This window comes from Salvelinus sp. IW2-2015, linkage group LG37, assembly GCF_002910315.2.
Source record: "Salvelinus sp. IW2-2015 linkage group LG37, ASM291031v2, whole genome shotgun sequence".
Lineage (NCBI taxonomy): Eukaryota > Metazoa > Chordata > Actinopteri > Salmoniformes > Salmonidae > Salvelinus > Salvelinus sp. IW2-2015.
The window spans coordinates 14,148,247-14,170,849 of NC_036876.1; the positions used below are offsets into that span (position 1 = coordinate 14,148,247).

The 22,603-nt window shown below is 44.3% G+C and overlaps 1 protein-coding gene across 2 annotated transcripts in view; it reads left to right on the top strand.

Moving 5' to 3' along the window:
* The window catches only part of ank2b (ankyrin 2b, neuronal), a 134,412-nt gene that overhangs the window by 58,140 nt on the left and 53,669 nt on the right, over positions 1 to 22,603 (top strand). The window contains exons 4-19 of one of the 2 annotated variants that reach the window (XM_070437908.1): positions 2,239 to 2,337; positions 4,343 to 4,441; positions 4,659 to 4,844; positions 7,318 to 7,341; positions 9,332 to 9,430; positions 11,402 to 11,500; positions 13,538 to 13,638; positions 14,837 to 15,035; positions 16,505 to 16,603; positions 17,181 to 17,279; positions 17,441 to 17,539; positions 17,805 to 18,002; positions 19,215 to 19,313; positions 19,860 to 19,958; positions 20,144 to 20,341; positions 22,402 to 22,500. In XM_070437908.1, the coding sequence (XP_070294009.1) occupies positions 2,239 to 2,337; positions 4,343 to 4,441; positions 4,659 to 4,844; positions 7,318 to 7,341; positions 9,332 to 9,430; positions 11,402 to 11,500; positions 13,538 to 13,638; positions 14,837 to 15,035; positions 16,505 to 16,603; positions 17,181 to 17,279; positions 17,441 to 17,539; positions 17,805 to 18,002; positions 19,215 to 19,313; positions 19,860 to 19,958; positions 20,144 to 20,341; positions 22,402 to 22,500 (1,896 nt within the window). Of the gene's footprint in view, positions 1 to 2,238; positions 2,338 to 4,342; positions 4,442 to 4,658; positions 4,845 to 7,317; positions 7,342 to 9,331; positions 9,431 to 11,401; positions 11,501 to 13,537; positions 13,639 to 14,836; positions 15,036 to 16,504; positions 16,604 to 17,180; positions 17,280 to 17,440; positions 17,540 to 17,804; positions 18,003 to 19,214; positions 19,314 to 19,859; positions 19,959 to 20,143; positions 20,342 to 22,401; positions 22,501 to 22,603 lie in introns of those variants that run through there. The other variant, XM_070437907.1, reaches the window with a different exon arrangement.

Consider the following 22,603-nt stretch of genomic DNA (forward strand, 5'->3'; position numbering starts at 1 on the left):
GCAAGCGGGCAAGTCGCATTCAAGGAACAGAATCACCACACCAGTGACCCCTGTGACAAACACCAGATAGCACCACACACACACACACACACACACACACACACACACACACACACAACACACCACACACACACACACACACACACACACCACACACAACACACACACACACACACACACACACACACACACACACACACACACACACACACACACACATATTCTGCTTGACTTTATTAATACCACCAGGCCTACATAGTGAATCCTGGACTGGCACTAGTCCACAACCATCGTGACACGCACAAATTCTGACATCCAGTACTGCCTTTGGTATTTCAGTCTGTACCTCCCTCGAGAGTGTGTTGTGTGTGTGTGATTTGTGAGAGAGGAGAACAGGGTTCACAGCCAAGACAAGGAGAGGGAGATTGGGAGAGGGAAAGGAACCCTGTTAGGTTATGGACTGAGGTACACCAGTCCCTTCTCTTTCCTTTATCTCTATCGTTTCTATCCTCCATTTTGTTTGAGGCTGACCTATCTTCTTATACGTGTCTACTTCTCTTCTTCCTCAGAATGGGCTCAACGCTTGCACCTGGCAGCTAAGGAGGGCCACGTGGAGCTGGTCCAGGAGCTGCTGGAGAGAGGCTCAGCTGTGGACTCGCCACCAAGGTGGGTTCCTTACCGCACTACCATGTGGAGCTAGCACAGTATGATAGAATCATATTAGGAAGAGCTACAGTACATGCTAGTCCGTCCAGTCCGCTGTAGGTAGACTATCATTTTATCCATAACTGGGTAAAGGCTTGTTAGAGCTTGCATGCTGGTCAAGTGTTAAGATTATATTTATCTTAGCTGTTGGACTTTTGGATTACAAAAAAGATAGTTAGAATTATCAAATGACTTGTCAAAGAAAGTACTCCAAAGATCATGGACGATAACACATTGTTTTTTCTTCCGTTGTGAAATCTGATGTGCTGTTTTACGCCGAAAGGAATTGTGAATTGTTTGGTTTGTTTTTGGCTTGAATTGTACTTTCCGTAAATATTTTAACGACACAAAAACAGGATGTATTTCTCTGAAAAGTCAAGCTCGTTCAAGGTATCAGTCTCCAAATGAAGGGCCCTAAACGTGGTCAAGTGTCACACACGGGTTTAACCAGGTCAATGTCCTGAAACAACTCTTGCCCTACATTAACCTGACTCTTAACCTTTCCAACGTGAGATAACACTACCATACCCAGGGCAGACAGCCATATCCCTAACCAGCACCCAATGGACTGCACTGCACTGCAACCTATCGCCGTCACATGACTGTGCAGTCTAGCTTCAGAGCACTAGGGTGTAGCAGGCAGGAAAAGGATACAGCTAGTTTCATTGAACATGGAGGTAGTTTATGCCAAGCTGTGAAAATGGAGAAGGTCTATTCCTTCTAAGCAGCATGTTTAGGTGTCGTGTGACTTGTTACAGATGTAGGACCTTAATTTGATCACTCGGTTGCAGGAGAACTTTCAAACGTGTAGTGTATTTGAGGTTTAAAAGAATTTACTGCTTGTGTTTTGTAGCATATTTAATACACAAATACTTACATGACTCATTTAAATGTGTATTTTGACAACAGAATCCCAAACTTTTAAAACAGATTTCCACTCTGAAACAAGAGCCCTTGACTTGATTTGTTAATCAACATGCCTAATTAAAAGCATTTCTAGCTGTCTGTGTCACAGCATCATTAGAAGTGCACCTCAGAAAAGGCCCCTCACCCCCATCACTGAGCCATAGGTGTCTGTGGATATGCCTGTTTGGGGTGTCACATCTTTAATCAGTGAGAGAAATTAATGAAGATGGGTGAAAAATGATGAAGGAGTGCCTGTAGACAAGAGTGGAGGTGATGACGTGTGGTGTGTGTGTGTGTGTGTGTGTTGTGTGTTGTGTGTGTGTGTGTGTGTGTGTGTGTGTGTGGTGTGTGTGTGTGTGTGTGTGTGTGTTGTGTGTGTGTGTGTGTGGTGTGTGTGTGTGTGTGTGAACATTTGATATATGTAAAGTATACAATTTGTATGCTTTTTGTCAAAGCTGAAATACAGAGCAAATTCGTTTTTGTCATTTCTATATGTCAGAAATGGAACGCGTTTATGTCATTACTGTAAGTTATCCATCCTCCCCTTGTTTTGTGTATCGATTGACACAGTTCCCCTTGTTCTCTATAATGGTGTAATATGTGTCTCTCTGTGTTCTTCCATCCCAGAAAGGGAACACAGCCCTCCACATTGCCTCTCTGGCCGGACAGGCCGAGGTGGTGAAGATACTGGTGAAGCGCGGAGCAGAAATCAACTCTCAGTCTCAGGCAAGAGATTTTTATTTTTTATTTTATTTAACCTGTATTTAACTAGGAAAGTCAGTTAAGAACACATTCTTGTATACAATTACGGCCTACCCCGGCCAAACCCTAACCCGGACGATGCTGGGCCAATTGTGCGCCACCCKATGGGACTCCCAATCAAGGCCGGTTGTGAAACAGCCTGGAATCGAACCAGGTTCTGTGCCATACCATTGCTGTGACCATACGATGCTTTGGACATAATAAGTATTATACCAGTTTATAGGCATACAGTGCATTCGGAAAGTAATCAGACTCCTTGACTTTTTCCACATTTTGTTACGTTACAGCCTTATTCTAAAATTGATTAAATCRTTTTTTCCCTAATCAACCTACTCACAATACCCCATAAGGACAAAGCAAAAGCTGTTTTTTTAGAAATGTTTGCAAATGTATTTAAAAAAAAAAAAAAAAACTGAAATATTACATTTACATAAGTATTCAGACCCTTTACTCAGTACTTTGTTGAGGCACCTTTGACAGCGATTAAAGCCTTGAGTCTTCTTCGGTATGAAGCTACAAGCTGGGCACACCTGTATTTGGGGAGTTTCTCACATTCTTCTCTGCAGATCCTCTCAAGCTCTGTCAGGTTGGATGTGGAGCGTCGCTGCACAGCTATTTTCAGGTCTCTCCAGATATGTTCGATCGGGTTCAAGTCCGGGCTCTGGCTGGGCCACTCAAAGACATTCAGAGACGTATTCCTGTGTTGTCTTGGCTGTGTGCTTAGGATCGTCGTCCTGTTGGAAGGTGAATCTTCGCCCCAGTCTGAGGTCATGAGCGCTCTGGAGCTGGTTTTCATCAAGGAACTCTCTGTATTTTTCTCTGTTTTTTTTCCTCGATCCTGACTAGTCTCCCAATCCCTGCCGCTGAAAAACATTGCTGCCACCACCATACTTCACCGTAGGTATGGTGCCAGGTTTCCTCCAGATGTGACACTTGGCATTCAGGCCAAAGAGTTCAATCTTGGTTTCATCAGACCAGAGAATCTTGTTTCTCATGTTTTGAGAGTCCTTTAGGTGCCTTTTGGCAAAMTCCAAGAAGGCTGTCATGTGCCTTTTAGTGAGGAGTGGCTTCCGTCTGGCCACTCTACCAYAAATGCCTGATTGGTGGAGTGCTGACGAGATGGTTGTCCTTCTGGAAGTTTCTCCCATCTCCACAGAGGAACTCTGGAGCTCTGTCAGAGTGACCATCGGGTTCTTGGTCACCTCCTTGACCAAGACCCTTCTCCCCCGATTGCTCAGTTTGGCCAGGCGGCCAGCTCTGGTGGTTCCAAACTTCTTCCTTTTAAGAATGATGGAGGCCACAGTGTTCTTGGGGACCTTCAATGCTGCAGACATTTTTTGCTACCCTTCCCCAGATCTGTGGCTCGAAACAATCCTGTCTTGGAGCTCTACGGACAATTCCTTCAACCTCATGGCTTGGTTTTAGCTCTGACATGCACTGTCAAATGTGGGACCTTATATAGACAGGTGTGTGCTTTCCAAATCATGTCCAATCAATTGAATTTACCACAGGTGAACTCCAATCAAGTTGTAGAAACATGAATGATCAATGGAAACAGGATGCACCCGAGCTCAATTTCGAGTCTCATAGCAAAGGGTCTGAATACTTATGTAAATAAGGTATTTTTATTTTTATTTTTTAAACCTTTTTTCGATTTTTCATTATGGGGTATTGCGTGTAGATTGATGAGGAAACAAATAAATTGTAATCAATTTTAGAGTACGGCTGTAACGTAACAAAATGTGGAAAAGGGGAAGGGGTCTGAATACTTTCCGAATGCACAGTACATGCCTATGCAAATAACTATGGGCATATGGGCTATGGACATACTTGTTGTCTGTGCAGTCAAATTATAATGTATTTGTTCCTCCTCCACAAAATGATGCATCACCAAAATGTTGTAACCTACTGTTGACCTGCAGCAGATGTTATTATACCGTTCTCTAATGTTGTACTGTTGTGTCTCCAGAATGGCTTCACCCCTCTGTACATGGCTGCTCAGGAGAACCATATGGACGTGGTGCGTTACCTACTGGAGAATGGAGGTAACCAGAGCACCGCTACAGAGGTAGGGAGTGTGTATCTGTGTGTACGTGTGTGTGTGTGTATCTTCGTACATGTTTTCAGCAAATGGTTTGACGTTTTCAGTCTGTGTGAGGATGTGTGTGAACATTGTGTTTCACCAGGCATAGTCCTGATGAAATAAAGTTTGTGCTGTTTTATGCCTTGTTGGTCTGTGGCTATGCATAACCTCCTACCTCCCCCCCTCTCCTTCCCTCCTCCAGGATGGCTTCACACCACTGGCCATCGCGCTGCAGCAGGGCCACAACCAGGTGGTGTCCGTCCTGCTGGAGAACGACACCAAGGGTAAGGTGCGGCTGCCCGCCCTGCACATCGCCGCCCGCAAGGACGACACCAAGTCTGCCGCGCTGCTCCTCCAGAATGACCACAATGCAGACGTGCAGTCCAAGGTACGGCCGGAGGGAAGGTTAAGGGTTAAAACGTGCATCTGTGTTATTGGGTTAGCATGGCTCTGTGGTGCTACGGCCATGTGTTGTCAATGGGGGCAAGCCCGACGTGCAGTAGGACTGTAAGGAAAATTAATACAGGGTACTTGTTACAGGTTTGTTTGTAAGTGCTTTGTGGTGTATTTCTAGTATCAATACGAACAAGTTTCAATGAAAAAAGGGTGTAATGAGAGCGAGTCAGTGTCGACATACATTAACCCTTGTTCATCTGTCTCTGGTGTGTACCTGTAGCTGTCTCCCGGTCTGTCCATCTCTCTCTCTCCTTCTGTGTCTGTGCACCTGCCACTAGTTCATTGGTCCTGCCACTAACCGGGTCTCTCTCTCTTCCTGTCTTATCTGTTTATCTGATCCACTCACACCCCCCTCCCCCCCATCACTTTCAACCGCTGTGTAGCACTGTCCACTGCATGGAGTGTGTGGAATATGCTATTGTCCACAGGTCGTATTGTTGAATGTTGCAATTTGAGGGTTGCATGCATCCTTGGGTTTCAGGAAAAATGGGTTTTAGGGATGTGTGGGTGAGGGGTAAGGGGATGGGGCTGTGGCTAGAGTGAAGTGCAGGTTCTCTTATTTTGAAGGACAGTAGCCTATACTGAAATAATATTCTATAGTACACCAGGGCTATTCAATGAACTGTCCTCAAGGTTTTCACTGTAGCACTGCTGGGTTCTGTAGTTGGTTGAACAGTTGTTGTCGTTGATTGGCCAGAGTCCACTCATGGATTATCCAATGTCTGAATCAGTCCCTTTGGATGGATTGATTGATTTTTGAGTGAAGCAAATTTGCACYGTTTAAAAACAAATGAAAGATACAAAGAACCCCAGAGGACAACACATGAAAGCATGAAATACACGTTTTTCCAAAGTGGTCCTCGGTGTAGGTTGATAACAGGAAACAGAATGAGTGAAAACCAGCAGTGCTGCTGTTGTCCACCGGGCATTGAACAGCCCTGCGCTGCAAACACTATGGCATACCAGTTATCATTGGTGTTGTCACTGAACATAACTTTGTCCTTGTGTCAGGCCTAATGTTAATGATATTACATAATATAATATAGTGTATGCCAGTGTTTCCCAAACCCGGTCCTCGGGAACCCAAGGGGTACACGTTTCGTTTTTTTGGCCCTAACACTACACAGCTGAATCAAATGATCAAAGCTTGATGATTAGTTGATTATTTGAATCAGCTTTGTAGTGCCAGTGTTTGGGAAACCCTAGTGTATGCCGACATGAAATGCTGTTTACAGCTGTTTCCATGAAGTACTCTTCACCATGACTCACAAGGGAGACCCAGAGGAGGGTGGATGAAGACTGCATCATGAAAACACACTCTCACGCACACGTATATGTAGACGTTACACACAGAGCACTCTCACCAAATACCTCTGAAACACAGTCCTATGACGATTACCTGAATTAGTTTGGCAATAACCCACCATCTTAAAAGCATACTTTAAAATGTGAAAAAGACTATTAATAGGATGACTCTCTAGTGAGTTTGGCCTTGCGGTACAACATGGCTGCCATACGTCCCTGTTGTGTGTGTTGTATAGAGTGAGTAAGGCCTGCTCATATAAAATAATATTATGTACAGTATACATGTATGTCTATGGACTTGCTACTCTCATTGTTAAAACATCTCAAGATCTTTGGATAAAAGATGCGATAAAGCATATGAAGAGTTTATTTCCAAATCCCTATATSCACAATTTCATCAGAAATTGCYTATTTCATGTGTGTGTGTAAAATATTACTGTTCTCMGATTTTTTTTWWTYMMMRRWTTKRRRWKKTTTTTTGTTGTTGTTTGCAAAATGCTAAATATCCATTGTTTAGCTGTAATGGAATGTTCGTATCCTGTATATTTGACCGTGATATGTGGTTCTCACCTACCCATCTTAACACGAATGCACTTTACTGTAAGTCGCTCTGGATAACAGCATTTGCTGAATGACTACAGATCTACAGATACCACATTGCTGAATTGATTTTTATTAGATTTTTTTCTGTTTTAATATTGATGTCACAAATGTATCATTTGTACAGTTCTTTATTTGACTGTGTAAAACCTGGCAGTACTTATTTATCTGAAAGTGAGGTGGATATATAGCATTTTGCTTCTTTTTTTTTTACATTGAACAACCCCATGATGTGATTATATAGTGAAAAAACACACCAATCTCTTTCATAGTTTCTTTAAACAATAAAAGCTCATTTCAGAACATGTATATATAGCATTTTGGAATTAAACTCTTCATATACAGTCTAGCGATAAAGCTGTTTTTGAAAAGAGTCATACCACTCTAGCTACGTTGCCCGTATTTCTTGTGCTGCACAGTCTATCCCTGGACTTTGAGCATCTGTATGACTGTGTGTACAATAACTAAGGTCTTTCCCTTCCTCATCTCTACCGCTTCAGATGATGGTCAATAGGACTACGGAGGTATAACCACTATGTCTACCACTCAAACCTTCATCATAACCCCATCACTTTTCTTGTTTGTCTTTGTGTCGTTTCAGCACTTTTATTTCCCCTTACTTCTATAGCATTGGATGGTGGAAATAGCCCCGAGTCTTTAAGTCCTTCACAATTTCTTTATGTTTTTTTTGTAATGTTAAGCATTTATGGTGATATCCTGAATGGCCCACTTTCTCAAGTAGCTTTTTCCCGCACGTCATGTGCCTTAGCAGTTTGTCGTTGTTTGAAAACTGTTATCGGCTCATTTATTTTACTTTGTGCATACTTTCGACATACTTTCGTTTTTCATTGGTCGAGTTTCTGGAGTTGTATTGATGCTACCCCAAGCTCAGAGAGTTGATTTTATAGTCTTACTGATAATCTCATAATCACCTATACATTTCACACKAAGATGATATATAGATGTTACATAACGATGGATCATCATTTTTACAGTGTTAAAGGGATACTTCGGGATTTTGGCAATGAGGCCCTTTTATCGACTTCCCCAGAGTCAGATGAACTTGTGGACACCATTTTTATGTCTCTGCGTGCAGTGTGAAGGAAGTCTCTAACTCGCGCTAGCACAATCGCTAACTAGCATTAGCGTAACGACTGCAAGTCATGTTTATGCCTCTTCCAGTCGTTGTGCTAACACTAGTTAGCATCGGCTCGCAAAACTACCTCTAACTTCCTTCTWMCTGGAAAACAGAGACCTAACAATGGTRTCCACAAGTTCATCTGACTCTGGGGAAGTAGATAAAGGGCCTCATTGCCAAAATCCTGAAGTATCCCTTTAAATGTTTATATATAGAATGTATATATGTTGTGTTGCATGCCATTCATTTATATTGTAGATGCACTATGAACTAAATTGGTATTATTTGACAAAGCATAMAACAATGTTATTGATATAATGAGGTCGGAATTAACACATCTTTACAATTAGGGCTTGAGATAAGAGGAAGAAATAGTCATATTATAAGAAATATATCAATGCAAATATATGTACATTATTCTTGCAAACAAGCATGCTTTTATATAGTATAGTATACTACTGCAATGGCTTAATAGAACAGCAATCAAAAAGTATTCAGGTGTTTTGCAGATCATTTTCTTGAGGAACAAAAGCCCTATATAGCATGATGCATCGCGTCTTTTCATTTGCACCATTATCAGCTTTAGATGTGTAATTTTGAATCATTGCGTAGTCACTACAATTCTTCACACTTTTGTAAATAATGTTTTCACATTAAATCGGACCATAACTTTCAGAATGGAAAGGTAAGGCAAGAATTTCACAATACTCCAACCGCTCTGCAACAGCTCTCTCTCTCTGATTTCTTATGATTCCTAACATGACAACATGGCGTACAGTGACATAGTGCACTTTGGTGTTGATAAAAAAGAATACCGTCATGGTTTTTTGATTTGGTGTCTGTCCTGTAACTGTATGGTTAACTAATACTGTGTGTCAATTGTTTGGTTGATATTAACAGTCTGTGTGAACTGTACGTCCACTTGTTTTTTAATTCCTTCATTTATTTCTTTATTATTTAAGTAAACGGAGAAACTATACAGTTTATTTTGTTCTGACTGTAGGATTACCAGTTGCATGGTAGTGATCTTTCTGCATGGTAGTGATCTTTCTGAGTGTGTTTGTGTGTATGCCTACAGTACGTCATTTGCGTGTATGTGTGTAATTGAGTCATCATTTTCTGAAACTGAATTTTAAGATTTCTTTCCCTTCATCTCTTTGGTTTCCTCCCTCTTCTGAGTTTGGAGCGTTGCTCTTTTACATTTACTAATTTAATTTTTCTTTCTTCCCCTTTGATGATGGTTAATGCGACTGCTGCATGCTGGGATAGTGGAGGTCAAGGGTCAGGGGTCAGGCTTTGGGRTCATGAATGAGGCTAGTATCTAACCCACTGTCTCTCTCTCCCTCCATCTCGCTATGTTCACCCCTRTGTTACAGAGTGGATTCACGCCACTTCATATTGCTGCCCACTATGGAAACGTGAACGTGGCCACACTACTGCTAAATCGTGGGGCGGCTGTGGACTTTACAGCTAGGGTAGGTACCATTACCATAGCCCAGGCTGAAACTATTACAATAACCTTCTGATCTGCAGTCAGATGCGCTATTGTTGTGCAGTGTTGGATTCTGGGTTAAACTTGGAACATTTCTATCCTAGAGACTGGTTGTTACAGCAGAAGTTAATTTGTTATCTGTAGGTGCCAGATGGCTTTGGAATGTGCTGGGTGGACGGGAGGAAGTCACAGGATTGCTATAGGGGATACGGGTGGACATCTTTGGATTAGGCAAATGAGGGGTTGAGGTCAGGACAGATCCCCTTAAGGGAGAAATTACGGTTTATTAGCCCATTACTTCGTCTTCCTGTCGAACCACAATAGAGGTAAGGATTGGAGAGGAGGAGGAGTGCCTAACTTGGAGTATATATACTTGTGGTGGTAGAAACATGTTTTGTCTAATGCAGCTGTATTGACCCTCTGGGAAGAATAAACTTGGTTAAGCTTTCATAGTGTCCGTAGAGTTTTTTACTCTGAGAATTAGAACCGAACAGCAGCGAGGTCTTGGGATCCATCACGATACCCTCCTTTGTGTTCTTTCCTTTACTGGAAATAGTGCAACGATTGTAGGTTATAGGAAGGGCTGCCCACACACACTGTGCCAACACAGCACTGAGTCCAAGAACCATAAAACACAGGAGACTTTAGAGCACATACACACACACACACACACACACACACACACACACACACACACATTTTAAGCGAGTAGAGTGAAATGCCCTTTAGGAACCCACAGTCAGCGATTGAGTTGCTTTCGAGGACAATGACACCTTCCGCCTCAGCACTTCCCTTTTCTCGGAATCCTCATGTCCATGTGTGTGGTCCCCATCAGCCACTGAGACAGAGAGAGGAATGAGTCTTAGGAGAATGCCAGTCCTTTTCATGAGACACAACTCAAGGCGAGAGTTGGAGAGAGTCGCCTGGCCAAGCTGAAAGATGACTTGAAGGTCACAGACTCAATGCAGTCCGGTTCTGACTGAGCCCTTTGTTTCTACAACTTAAGCACAAATCTACTAACTCAGCAAGGGACTCCACGGTCAGAAACCTTACCTTTTATTTGCAGAAACGTAACACTGACAAYCACTGTAATTTCTGCTGTGTCATACTTTCTCAGGCACTTTTTCAGTCACAGTCAACATAACAAGCTGTGTGTCCTGCAGTGCTCTGGACCAGGCAGAGGAAAAAGCTCAGCTTTCACATTGTCAGGATTTCACAGAAATCACAGAAACGCCAAAATAACATAACACATCCTAACAGAAAGAATGAACAGGAGCCATTCATCAGCAATTCCATTCAATTCAAGCTCTATTGTCCCAGCAAGGAAATTCATTGAGGTATATTAGAAAGCATGACATCAGTCACTGGACGCCTTGTCCTGAACTACCCCCACTGTCTGTGGAACAACATTGCACGTAATAGAAACTGGTCAAAAGTAGTGCACTATGTAGGGAATAGGGTGCCATTTGGTCCGCTGACTAGGTTATAACACAGCTCTGTTATTGCCACAGACGGGTCAGTGTGGGTCCAGGTATCAGTTATCACGATTATAACTCTAATATTCTAGTAAAGCAGTCTGTCTAATCAGGAAAACATCTGTACCGGCTGGCAGATTTGATAAAATAATAAAGCCCTGCATGTGTTTACTAGTAAACAAGCTCCACAACAACAACGACAATAATGCCATAGAAAACCCTAACCTAAGAGAACCCTAACCTAAGAGAACCCTAACCTAAGAAATCCTTAACCTAAGAGAACCCTAACCTAAGAGAACCCTAACCTAAGATTAAGTAAACAGGGGATACTGTATGTAGCAACATTACTCGTAATAGAAACAGGTATACTGGCCTTGTAACAGCACAAATGTATACAGTAGGATAGGTAGTTATATACCATTAGTTCATTGGTTTATTTTGTTTTAAATGTGTCTTCCATTGTGTTCTGTGTATTTCAGAATGGGATCACGCCCCTCCACGTGGCCTCTAAGCGTGGCAACGCTAACATGGTRCGCCTCCTACTGGACAGGGGGTCTCAGATCGACGCTAAGACTAGAGTGAGTCCACACAAACGCACACACTCATACATACAGTACACGTACACACACACACACACACACACACGCACAACGTTTGACCCCCTCACTGTGCACAAGTGTGTGACGCAGTGTCCTTTCTACCAAACTGTGATTATTGTCCAGTGACAGAGCTGCAGTCACTTTCCACCAGACTCAGCCGTGGACATCTCCTTTAGCTGCAGCAATGTATCATCGTCTCATCCACAGACAGTTGTGACGCATTGGGTCGCTGTGTGTTATGTGTGTGTCTGTCTGCGTATGTGTGTGTGTGTGTGTGTGTGTGTGTGTGTGTGCGAACGTGTGTGTTTTACGTTTATGTACTGTGTAAGTAGGTGTACTCACTGTTCATATTGTATGTAGGTGTGGGTGTGTTGATAAGTGTGAGATAGGGAGTGTGTGTGTGTACTGCATAGCTGTTGGATGTGTGTGTGAGTGAGAGCTGCAGCACTATGTATTTACGGCTAGCTCACTAGAGAATAACTTGTTGAGTCTAAAAGCCCTCCATTTTGACACGCTGTTATTCTTGTGTCCTTGGCCGTTTTGCTGCTCAATCAGCTTACTGCATTAACTTAGGGCAAAAATCCCTTCTGACGCAACCACTCTCCCTGCTCYCTCAAATCACTCCATCACTATACCTCCCTCCTCCCTGAGCCTGACAATCTATYCATCTTTCATAACAGAAAACATCCTGTTTTTAGTTACGCGATAGATATTTATGCGTCCATTACCAARGTATTACATCCTAATATCATTCTAAGGTCCAGAGTTAAACAAAATATCGTATGAATAAAGATGATGTGATTAGACCCTAACGTAACGAAAACGTCCACTCAACGTTAGAYAACGGTACAGTTCCCGGTCAGGGCAGGACAGTGCCTGTTTAGACTGTTAGCATTCTATTAGCTGCATATTATATCCATATCATTTGTATTGTCCAGAGTTAATGTTGATATAATATCATATAGGTGGCTACGTCTCTGAAATGGCACCCTAATCCCAATATATAGTGCACTACTTTTGACCAGTGGCCAATAGTGCACAATTAAAAAAAAAACAGAACCCTACGTAGGGAATAGGGTGCCATTTGGTCCGCTGACTAGGTTATAACACAGCTCTGTTATTGCCACAGACGGGTCAGTGTGGGTCCAGGTATCACGATTATAACTCTAATATTCTAGTAAAGCAGTCTGTCTAATCAGGAAAACATCTGTACCGGTTGGCAGATTTGATAAAATAATAAAGCCCTGCATGTGTTTWRKWRGRAAWKRRSYYCMMMAMMAAAACAACACGAGTGCCCTAGAAAACCCGAACCACGTGGCCATCCTTGTGTTTTCTTTGTGCATTTTATTACAAAGAGAGTGAAGAATAACAGGGGATACTGTCTTTTTTGTTTTGTCTGTGTCAGTTTGATCTCTGGTGTGTGGTGTGTGTGTGTGTGTGGAATGATGTGTGTGTGTGTGTGTGTGTGTGTGTGTGTGCGCGTCCATGTGCGTGTGTCCCTGCCTTTGTGCGCAGTGGTGAGAGTGGCGAGGTTAACATGTCACTGAAGCAAAGGTCAAGGACATTTCAGCCGCCATGTTTCAATACGTGTCTCTACATGCAGCTGTACGCATCCATTGTTTGACACGGGAATTTGATTTTAACAATGCCTTTCGTCCACTGATAATCAATGTATAAGATACTCAGCGGTCATAACCACAGATATAATCTAGTCAAATAATGTAAGTCCATTGTGGATGAACGAGGTTCACCCTGTAGTGAACCAGGGAAGGGAACAATCACCCCGGCCCTTAGATGTCACAATCTGATTAATACCCTGCTACCACCGGTGACCTTGTGTTGTGTGTATACGTGTGTTTATTCATGCGACATTGGGGGTTGTTTTGTGTGTGTGTGCTTGCTTTGTTTGCCCTGTGTGTTTGAACCGTATGTGTGTGTGTGTGTGCGCGTTCATGTGGTATGGGGTTATTGGTATACAAATATGTGTGTGTGTGTGTGTGTGTGTTTTTTCTGCAGGACGGCCTCACACCTCTACACTGCGCGGCCAGGAGTGGACATGACCCTGCAGTGGAGCTACTGCTGGAGAGAGGAGCACCCATGCTGGCCAGGACCAAGGTGTACACACACACACACACACACACACACACACACACACACTCGTAACACCCAGTCTCCATGGTTATATCCGCGGGTTGACAATGCATTCAAACAATGCATTCAAAATGTATAATTCTTGTGCAATTCATATCTACAGGCTACATTGAGGTTCTTCTTTCATCATTTTCATCTGTCTTTAGTTCGTAGCCTAAACCTAAACTCTGGGAACTTGGGCAGAAAAARTTCATGTCGATCCACTGAGGCAAAAAGGACAATGTCAGAGTTGAATTCAATAAGAGAAAAGCTGTGAATAAATAGAAGGAGGGCCAGAACAGTATTCTAATGTTTGGAAAGATTTGTTGAAGTKGTAAAAGAGGATGATGGCTGTGCCGGCGATGTTATGTGTTATGATTGTGAGGCGATGTACACATTTGACAGACACAAGACGGGGACATCAAATGGTATGTCAAGGGATCTGTACTATTCAGATGGGTTAAATGGAATAGTAACCTAACTGAAATCTGGACACTGACTGTAGGTCTATAACCTCTCACATAGCCTTATATAATATTAATTTGATTATACATCAAATGTACATTTTTACTCTGGGACAGGAGTGGCGAAATATGATTTATTTATTTCAGCATCTTGAAAGAATTAATGAATGAATGAATTAACCATCTGTAAAGGTGGTTTATCAGCAKCATAAAATCGGACACTATTTCAACCACATAAAATATGCATCCTAYTCGAACTGAAATCTTACCAAAAACATGCTGGGTTGTTTTAACAGCTTTTCATTTCCTTAAAACCGGTCAAACTGATGTCATTTGGACATTTTGCACGGAAAACCTTTCCCATTTATTTTTTGTTATTGCATTTGCTCCCCGGTCCCTAAAAGTTTTCGCTGCGCTGCTGGCCTCCGATTTTCACTTTACTTTTCACTTTACCACTTATAGTCGGGCGGTTGCGCGATGGTTTATTTGCAATTATGGCGCGGGTACGGGTGAACAAACAGCTGACCCATGCATCACTAACACACACCCTCTCTCTCTCTCTCCTCTCTCTCTCTCTTCTCTCCTCTTCTCTCTCTCTCTCTCCTCTTCTCTCTCTCTCTCTCTCTCTCTCTCTCCTCTCTCTTCTCTCTCTCTCTCTCATCTCTCTCTCTCTCTCTCTTCTCTCTCTCTCTTCTCTCTCTCTTCTAACTCTCTCTGCTAGACACGGCCTGTCTCCTCTCCACATGTCAGCTCAAGGCGACCATGTTGAGTGTGTCAAGCACCTGCTGCAGCACAAGGCGCCTGTTGATGATGTCACACTGGACTACCTGACGGCGCTGCACGTCGCCGCCCACTGCGGTCACTACAGAGTCACCAAGCTGCTGCTGGACAAGAGGGCCAACCCCAACGCTCGAGCGCTGGTAATACTCACGCTCCTATTACCACTAATACAATGACTTCCAATACTCTAGGCCTATATGCTGTGTATACAAAAGTATGTGGACACCCCTTCAAATGAGTGGATTCGGCTATTTGACAGGTGTATAAAATCGAACACACCGCCATGCAATCTCCATAGACAAACATTGGCAGTAGAATGGCCTTATTGAAGAGCTCAGTGACTTTCAACGTGACACTGTCATAGGATGCCACCTTTCCAACAAGTCAGTTCATCAAATTGTACTGTAAGTACTGTAACAGTACTGTAAGTACTGTTAATGTTAAGTGGGAACGTCTAGGAGCAACAACGGCTCAGCCGCTAAGTGGTAGGCCACACAAGCTCACAGAATGGAAACGCCGAGTGCTGAAGGGCTACAGTTAGGCTATGAACTAACGGCAGATAGTTCAGTCTGTCCTCGGTTGCAACACTCACTACTGAGTTCCAAACTGGCTCTGGATGCAACGTCAGCACAATAACTGTTCGTCGGGAGCTTCTTGAAATGGGTTTCCATGGCCGAGCAGCCGCACACAAGTCTAAGATCACCATGCTCAATGCCAAGCGTCGGCTGGGGTGGTGTAAAGCTCGCCGCCATTGGCGTCTGGATCAGTGGAAATGCGTTCTCTAGAGTGATGAATCACATTTCACCATATGGCAGTCCGATGGATAAAGCTGGGTTTGGCRGATGCCAGGAGAGTGCTACCTGCCCCAATGCATAGTGGCAACTGTAAAGTTTGGTGGAGTAGGAATAATGGTCYGAGGTTGTTTTTCATGGTTCGGGGGAGGCCCTTTTGTTACTGTGAAGTGAAATCTTAACGCTAYAGCGTACATTGACATTCTAGACGATTCTTTGCTTCCAACTTTGTGGCAACAGTTTGGGGAAGGCCCTTTCCTGTTTCAGCATGACAATGCCCTGTGCACAAAGCGAGGTCCATACAGAAATGGTTTGTCGAGATTGGTGGGGAAGAACTTGACTGGCCTGCACAGAGCCCTGACCTCAACCCCATCAAACACCTTTGGGATGAATTGGAACGCCGTCTGCGAGCCAGACCTAATCATCCAACATCTGTGCCCGACCTCACTAATGTGTCTTGTGGCTGAATGGAAACAAGTCCCCAAAACAATGTTCCAACATCTAGTGGAAAGCCTTCCCAGAAAGAGTGAGGCTGTTATAGAAGCAATGGGAGTACCAACTCCATATTAATGCCCATGATTTTGGAATGAGTTATTAGACGAGCAGGTGTCCACATCCTTTTGGTCGTGTGTTGTATGTGTGGTGGCTGTTTGCCGATTCTGTCTCAGAGACAGAACTTGGTCAAACAAAGTTTTGAGTGAAAATAAGATGGCCTCTTCTATCTGTCTCAACAATGTCAACAATGTCCCTACATGTATATGCCACCTGTACTGTAGGTGTGTTTCATTCATTCTGTGTCTGGGGTGTGTGTCTGTCAGAATGGCTTCACACCGCTTCACATCGCCTGTAAGAAGAACCGAGTGAAGGTGATGGAGCTGCTGGTCAAGTATGGAGCTTTTATCCAGGCCATCACAGAGGTAGGACACTAGCCTTCAAAATGTAAACAGTTACATCATAATACACAATTATGCGTGTATTATTAGATGATACACAAATTACCTTCCACAATATACACAAGAGTGCAACTCCACACCGCTTAAACCTTCAATACGGTTGACTTAAAGGTAGACTCAGCAAAATGACGTTGCCACGAGCAGCACCGGAGATATTGAGATGAGCGAGATGCAAGACTTTGCTCTCACACAGCCACACGCAGTATCTGCGCATGTGCACGGGTTCGCTTCGCCATGTTAGGACGTGGTCGCCAGGCCACCGTAACAGCGGAGAAGTTGAGCCTCGCGCTTCAACGCTCTTAGTTGTTGTGGAAATTGACCCACGATGCACTATTACTTTCTGCGTCTACGTCATGTCGCTGAGTCTACCGTTAATATAACGTCTGCCCATTTACACATCGACTTGGTTACACTAGTTTCATTAGCTAATATGTTTTGACCAGACCTGCCTTCAAACACATAAACAGTGCAGAATGTATGTAAAGGTGAAACATTTCTTGATTTGATCTCTCTCCGTCGCCCTCTACCTTTCTCTCTCTAGTCTGGCCTGACTCCCATCCACGTAGCAGCCTTCATGGGTCACCTCAACATTGTCCTGCTGCTCCTACAGAACGGCGCCTCACCTGACGTCAGCAACATTGTGAGTGACGGGGGGGGGGGTTCATGTGGTGATGGACAGTCGTGCGGAACGTGTCCTAGTACGCTGTTTGTTCACGCTGTCGCCGGGCGTGCGTCTTTCTACGGCGTCATTGGCGCGTTTGTCTGCGTTTCTGCTGACTCATACGTCTGTGTTGTGTGCAGCGGGGGGAGACGGCTCTACACATGGCAGCCAGGGCAGGACAGGTGGAGGTGGTGCGCTGYCTGCTGAGGAACGGCGCCCTGGTGGACGCCAGAGCCAGGGTAACGCATTTAACGACACCATTTACCACACAGYATTAGACGGTTATCATCAGTGTTGAACTCTTCAAAGAAACCATCCAAAAAGTACCAATTGCGTCCACAAAAACATCATTAAACATGGGCTGTAAAATTAAACAGTCCAGCACTTTAACTCTGCCCGTTAATTTCATGTACTGTAAAAGTCACATCACCCATAACCTCTATGTCCGTCCCTAATAAAACTCATTTTCTTCCCACTATAACCTCCATGTCTCCACCCCTGCAGGAGGACCAGACTCCCCTCCACATCGCGTCTCGCCTGGGGAAGACTGAGATAGTCCAGCTGCTGCTGCAGCATATGGCCCACCCGGACGCGTCCACAACTAACGGATACACACCCTTACACATCTCAGCCAGGGAGGGACAGGTGGACGTGGCTTCAGTGCTGCTGGAGGCAGGCGCCTCACACTCGCTGGCTACCAAGGTAGGTGGAGAGCACACACACGCGCCTCCATTTCACCTGCCTACGCTCAAACACACATGCTCACGTACACAACACGCACTTGCCCATCTTGGTGCTATTTCCGTGGGGAATTTKTTTTTAACGGATGAAATATATCCCCTTCTTTCCTTGTGGATTTTATACGAAATATCTCTTGATTCACTGTATGGCATGTTTCATGGGGGCCACTGTCAGTATGAACTTCTATAATCTGGTTTAATCAATGAAGGGTTAATGATGCTTTGGAGAACATCTGGGCCCTTCTCCTAAATTTTGCAAGAGGACATTGATGTTGTCATTGAATGATATTCAATGTGCATTGACGCGACAATATATCAGTGCTAATTTATTCATATGCTCTGGGCTCTGAATAAAAGCAGTTTATGAGGCAGTAAAATCCACCTCTCGTGATGGAGGTGCTCTCTCTTTCTTTCTTTCTCTCGCTCTCTTTCTCCCTTCCCCCTCTTCTCCTTGTCTCCTGGGGGGGGGGGGGAATGGGCGTGGCACTGTTAGCGTGACGAACAGGACAGCGGATGCTCATTGAACAACATCGTCCTAGCCTTAGGCTTGCCCCTCTCTGCCTCTTTCCCCAATCACATATATTTCATCTATTGGATCACATTTGATACATTCTAATCTTTATCTCCTGTTTTTCACAAGAGCTTCAAACATGACCGTCGTTAGCGCCTCTCATTCTCTTCTCATCTACACATTGTTTCTACTCGGATGTGCATTACATCAGAAATGAACCAGCGTTACACGGACAAAGGATTCCCTCCCTTCATGGGCTGGGTCGTAAACACTGTGGTCATGTGACAAGGGAGCAGCACCGTTGTCCTATCACAACATCCCTGGCCTCCTGTCAATATGACAATGGGTAAAGAGCACCACCTGGTGGCTATATTGGGACCAGGTATTACTTGTGAGAGGGAGAGGCCCACATTGGATTTTGGGTATTACCTACGATTGCATCAGCAGTGTGGATGTAGAGAGAATGGTTCTTATTGCGCATCTTATTAAATTGCATTGCGTTTGGTTCACATACATCATTTGTTGGACATTCATTTTAGATCCATTTGGAAATGAGGCTGTTATGAAATTATTGCTTTTTTATATATTCCATGAGCCTGAAGATCTAGTTAGTGGTTGTTACAATCGTTATTAAATGGTCGTCTGTGTGTTGTCTCCATACAGAAAGGATTCACTCCCCTGCATGTGGCGTCCAAGTACGGAAGCCTGGATGTGACCAAACTTCTCCTGCAGAAAAGAGCCCCTCCCGATTCTGCTGGGAAGGTAAGCAATCATTACCATAACTCAAACCCCAAATCATAGTGTAGCTCTACATGTTATAGAGGGAAAATGTAACTACACAATAGAAGTACATTTCTCACCAGGTGTGTTATATTTTCACGATTTCGATTCAGCTAATTCACTGACCTTGAAGGACTGTTATGGGATAAAGAATAGTCGATATCAAAGCTTTATCTGGCTAAATATTTTTTTAAAGTCTGTTCGTATTTCTGTGTTGAGGCTATGTTGTCAGCGAGACTACCGGTGAGCATAGTTTGACCGAATCAACTTTCCGTTTGATTAACTACTGTTTATTCCTCTACTTTTAGGAAAGACAGATAACATATATTATTTTTCTTTTTATTCTTTTTGAATAAGGACCCACCCAGTGATCCTCCTGCTGCTTGCTCTTTAATTTAAGTCTAATTCTCAATAACACGCTGTAATAGTACCCCGATAACACAGCTTATCATATGTGTGTGTGTGTGTTGACTAGCTAGCGTTAATAGCTGCTTGCTCCGCTAACCAGCCTGGTTTAATCCAATACAGAATGGCCTCACGCCCCTCCATGTCGCAGCGCATTACGATAACCAGAAGGTGGCGCTCCTGCTTTTGGACAAAGGGGCCTCCCCTCACGCCACGGCCAAGGTGAGACCTCCCGTCACTCAGACCCCCGGTCACTGTCCTCAGAGGTGGGAGGACAGACGTCGGTGGATCTTGGGGTGGACGGTCAACGTCATTTTGAAGCTGTGTGTGTGTGTACGTGTGTGGACATCTTTTGGGGTATCTGTAGAACTGAATTGATGTACTCTCGACCTCCCTCTCTCCTCCAGAACGGCTACACTCCCCTTCACATTGCGGCGAAAAAGAACCAGATGGACATAGCGGTGGTGCTGCTGCAGTACGGGGCCGAGACCAACATCCTGACCAAGCAGGGGGTCACCCCCCTACACCTGGCCTCACAGGAGGGACACGCTGACATGGCCGCCCTGCTCATGGAGAAGGGGACTCAAGTCAACGTCCCCACCAAGGTAGGCCTGCCTCTTCCCATCCCTCTCGGTTTTAAACTGCTTATGGGACGCGGCCATGGGCCGAGATTTGAACCCACAACCCAACGACCCACACTTTAAAACTAAGACGTTAAAATTGTACATAGGCCTTCGTACACTAGTCACAGACACTTTTCTGAGACGTGATGTCTCACTGCTTCTGAGGGGTTCGAAGGAACAGGTTCTCTGATGTCAGTCTTTCATTCCACTCTGTCATGTGCTCTCATTCCTTCCAAGTCTCCCTTTTAAAGTACCCTTGTGCATATAGTTACACGCGCAGTAAGGGCTTAATCCTATCAGGTATCATTAGCTTGGACTATATTAGATTCATCGATATCTTTGTGACATTTTGCAAGGAAATAGGAGTTACACACACAGCTCTCAAGTTAGTATCCAGCCTTCGGTTCTGATTTGAGAGCTGTAGCGTGGCATGTATGAAGGTAACAGGAATGAATTTGAGAGAAGGGGAGAGTGTAGTTTCAAAGCTATTTTAGGAAGAGTGTGAGACTGCTTGTGCCCTGAGCTGTAGAGGGCCGAGTCAGAAAGAGGGAGGTGGGAGGTTGATAAACTGCCATGACGACCATGGATATCTGCCCACACGTGTCACACCGAAGGCCCTGCCTGTCAGACACAGTCACACTTAATGGTCCCTGTCTGTGGGCATGCATGCCCCTACACACACTTACAGTATACAGTACACTCTTAGAAAAAAGGGTTCTTCGGCTGTCCACATAGGATAACCTCGCCTGTCACTCAAAAACTCCTCCCTTTTTGGTTCCAGGTAGAACCCTTTGTGTTTCCAGGTAGAACCCTTTTGGGTTCCATGTAGAACACCCTGTGGAGAGGGTTCTACATGGAAGCCAAAACAGTTCTACTTGGAACCAAAAGGGTTCTACCTGGAACCAAAAAGGGAGGAGTTTTTGAGTGACAGGCGAGGTTATCCCGTGTGGACAGCCAAAGAACCCTTTTTTTCCTAAGAGTGTAGGCATGCACATACTATAAATACGCATATGAATACAGTTCATGCACACACGCACTTTACAGTCCCCCACCCACACGCACTTTGTCTTTGAAATTTAGAGCAGGCAAGCAAGGCCACGTCTCCAGCCAAGCAGAAACCCAGGTATATTCCCCCTTTAAACTTTTTATTTTATTTATTTATTTTACCAGGTAAGTTGACTGAGAACACGTTCTCATTTGCAGCAATGATCTGGGGAATAGTTACAGGGGAGAGGAGGGGGATGAATGAGCCAATTGTAAACTGGGGATTATTAGGTGACTGTGATGATTTGAGGGCCAGATTGGGAATTTAGCCAGGACACTGGGGTTAACACCCCTACTCTTACGATAAGTGCCATGGGATCTTTAATGACCTCAGAGAGTCCGGACACCCGTTTAACATCCCGTCCGAAAGACGGCACCCTACACAGGGCAGTGTGGGGCATTGGGATATTTATTTTTAGACCAGAGGAAAGAGTGCCTCCTACTGGCCCTCCAACACCACTTCCAGCAGCATCTGGTCTCCCATCCAGGAACTGACCAGGACCAACCCTGCTTAGCTTCAGAAGCAAGCCAGCAATGGTATGCAGGGTGGTATGCTGCTTGAATTTTTACAAACCGTTCATTCTTCATCCAGCTCCATCAGTCAACCCCAGACAGATCTCCCACTGGGCACACACTGGTTGAGTCAACGTTGTTTCCATGTCACTTCAATGAAATGACGTTGAACCAATGTGGAATAGACGTTGAATTGACGTCTGTGCCCGGCGGGCTGAGTGGACGAAGATATATCGCTGTTTTTACGTGACCTTGTCTGCCTTGTCTCGGGGGTGCAAGAACATGCACTCTGCATGAGAAGACCCCAAATACCCAGTCACATCTTTCCCACCTGTCAACGCATTCCTGTCCTGTAAAAGTTGCCTGTCACTCAAAAACTCCGTTCTCCTCCAGGAGAAACTACTGTCCATAGGTATACAGTAGGCTGATTCATTCATGTAGAGAGGTGGTGAGTAACAAACATATTGTTGTTTGTGTTCCTTCAGAGTGGCCTCACCTCCCTCCATCTGGCTGCCCAGGAGGACAAGGTGGCTGTGGGTGAGATACTGGCGAAACATGGAGCCAGCCTGGACCAGCAAACTAAGGTATGGCCTCTATTCATTTCATTTGAGCATTGGCTGACCATTGTACTGGAATACTGATAATATACAGTATGTCTCCATATTCTGTACCTCAGTATGCCAATGA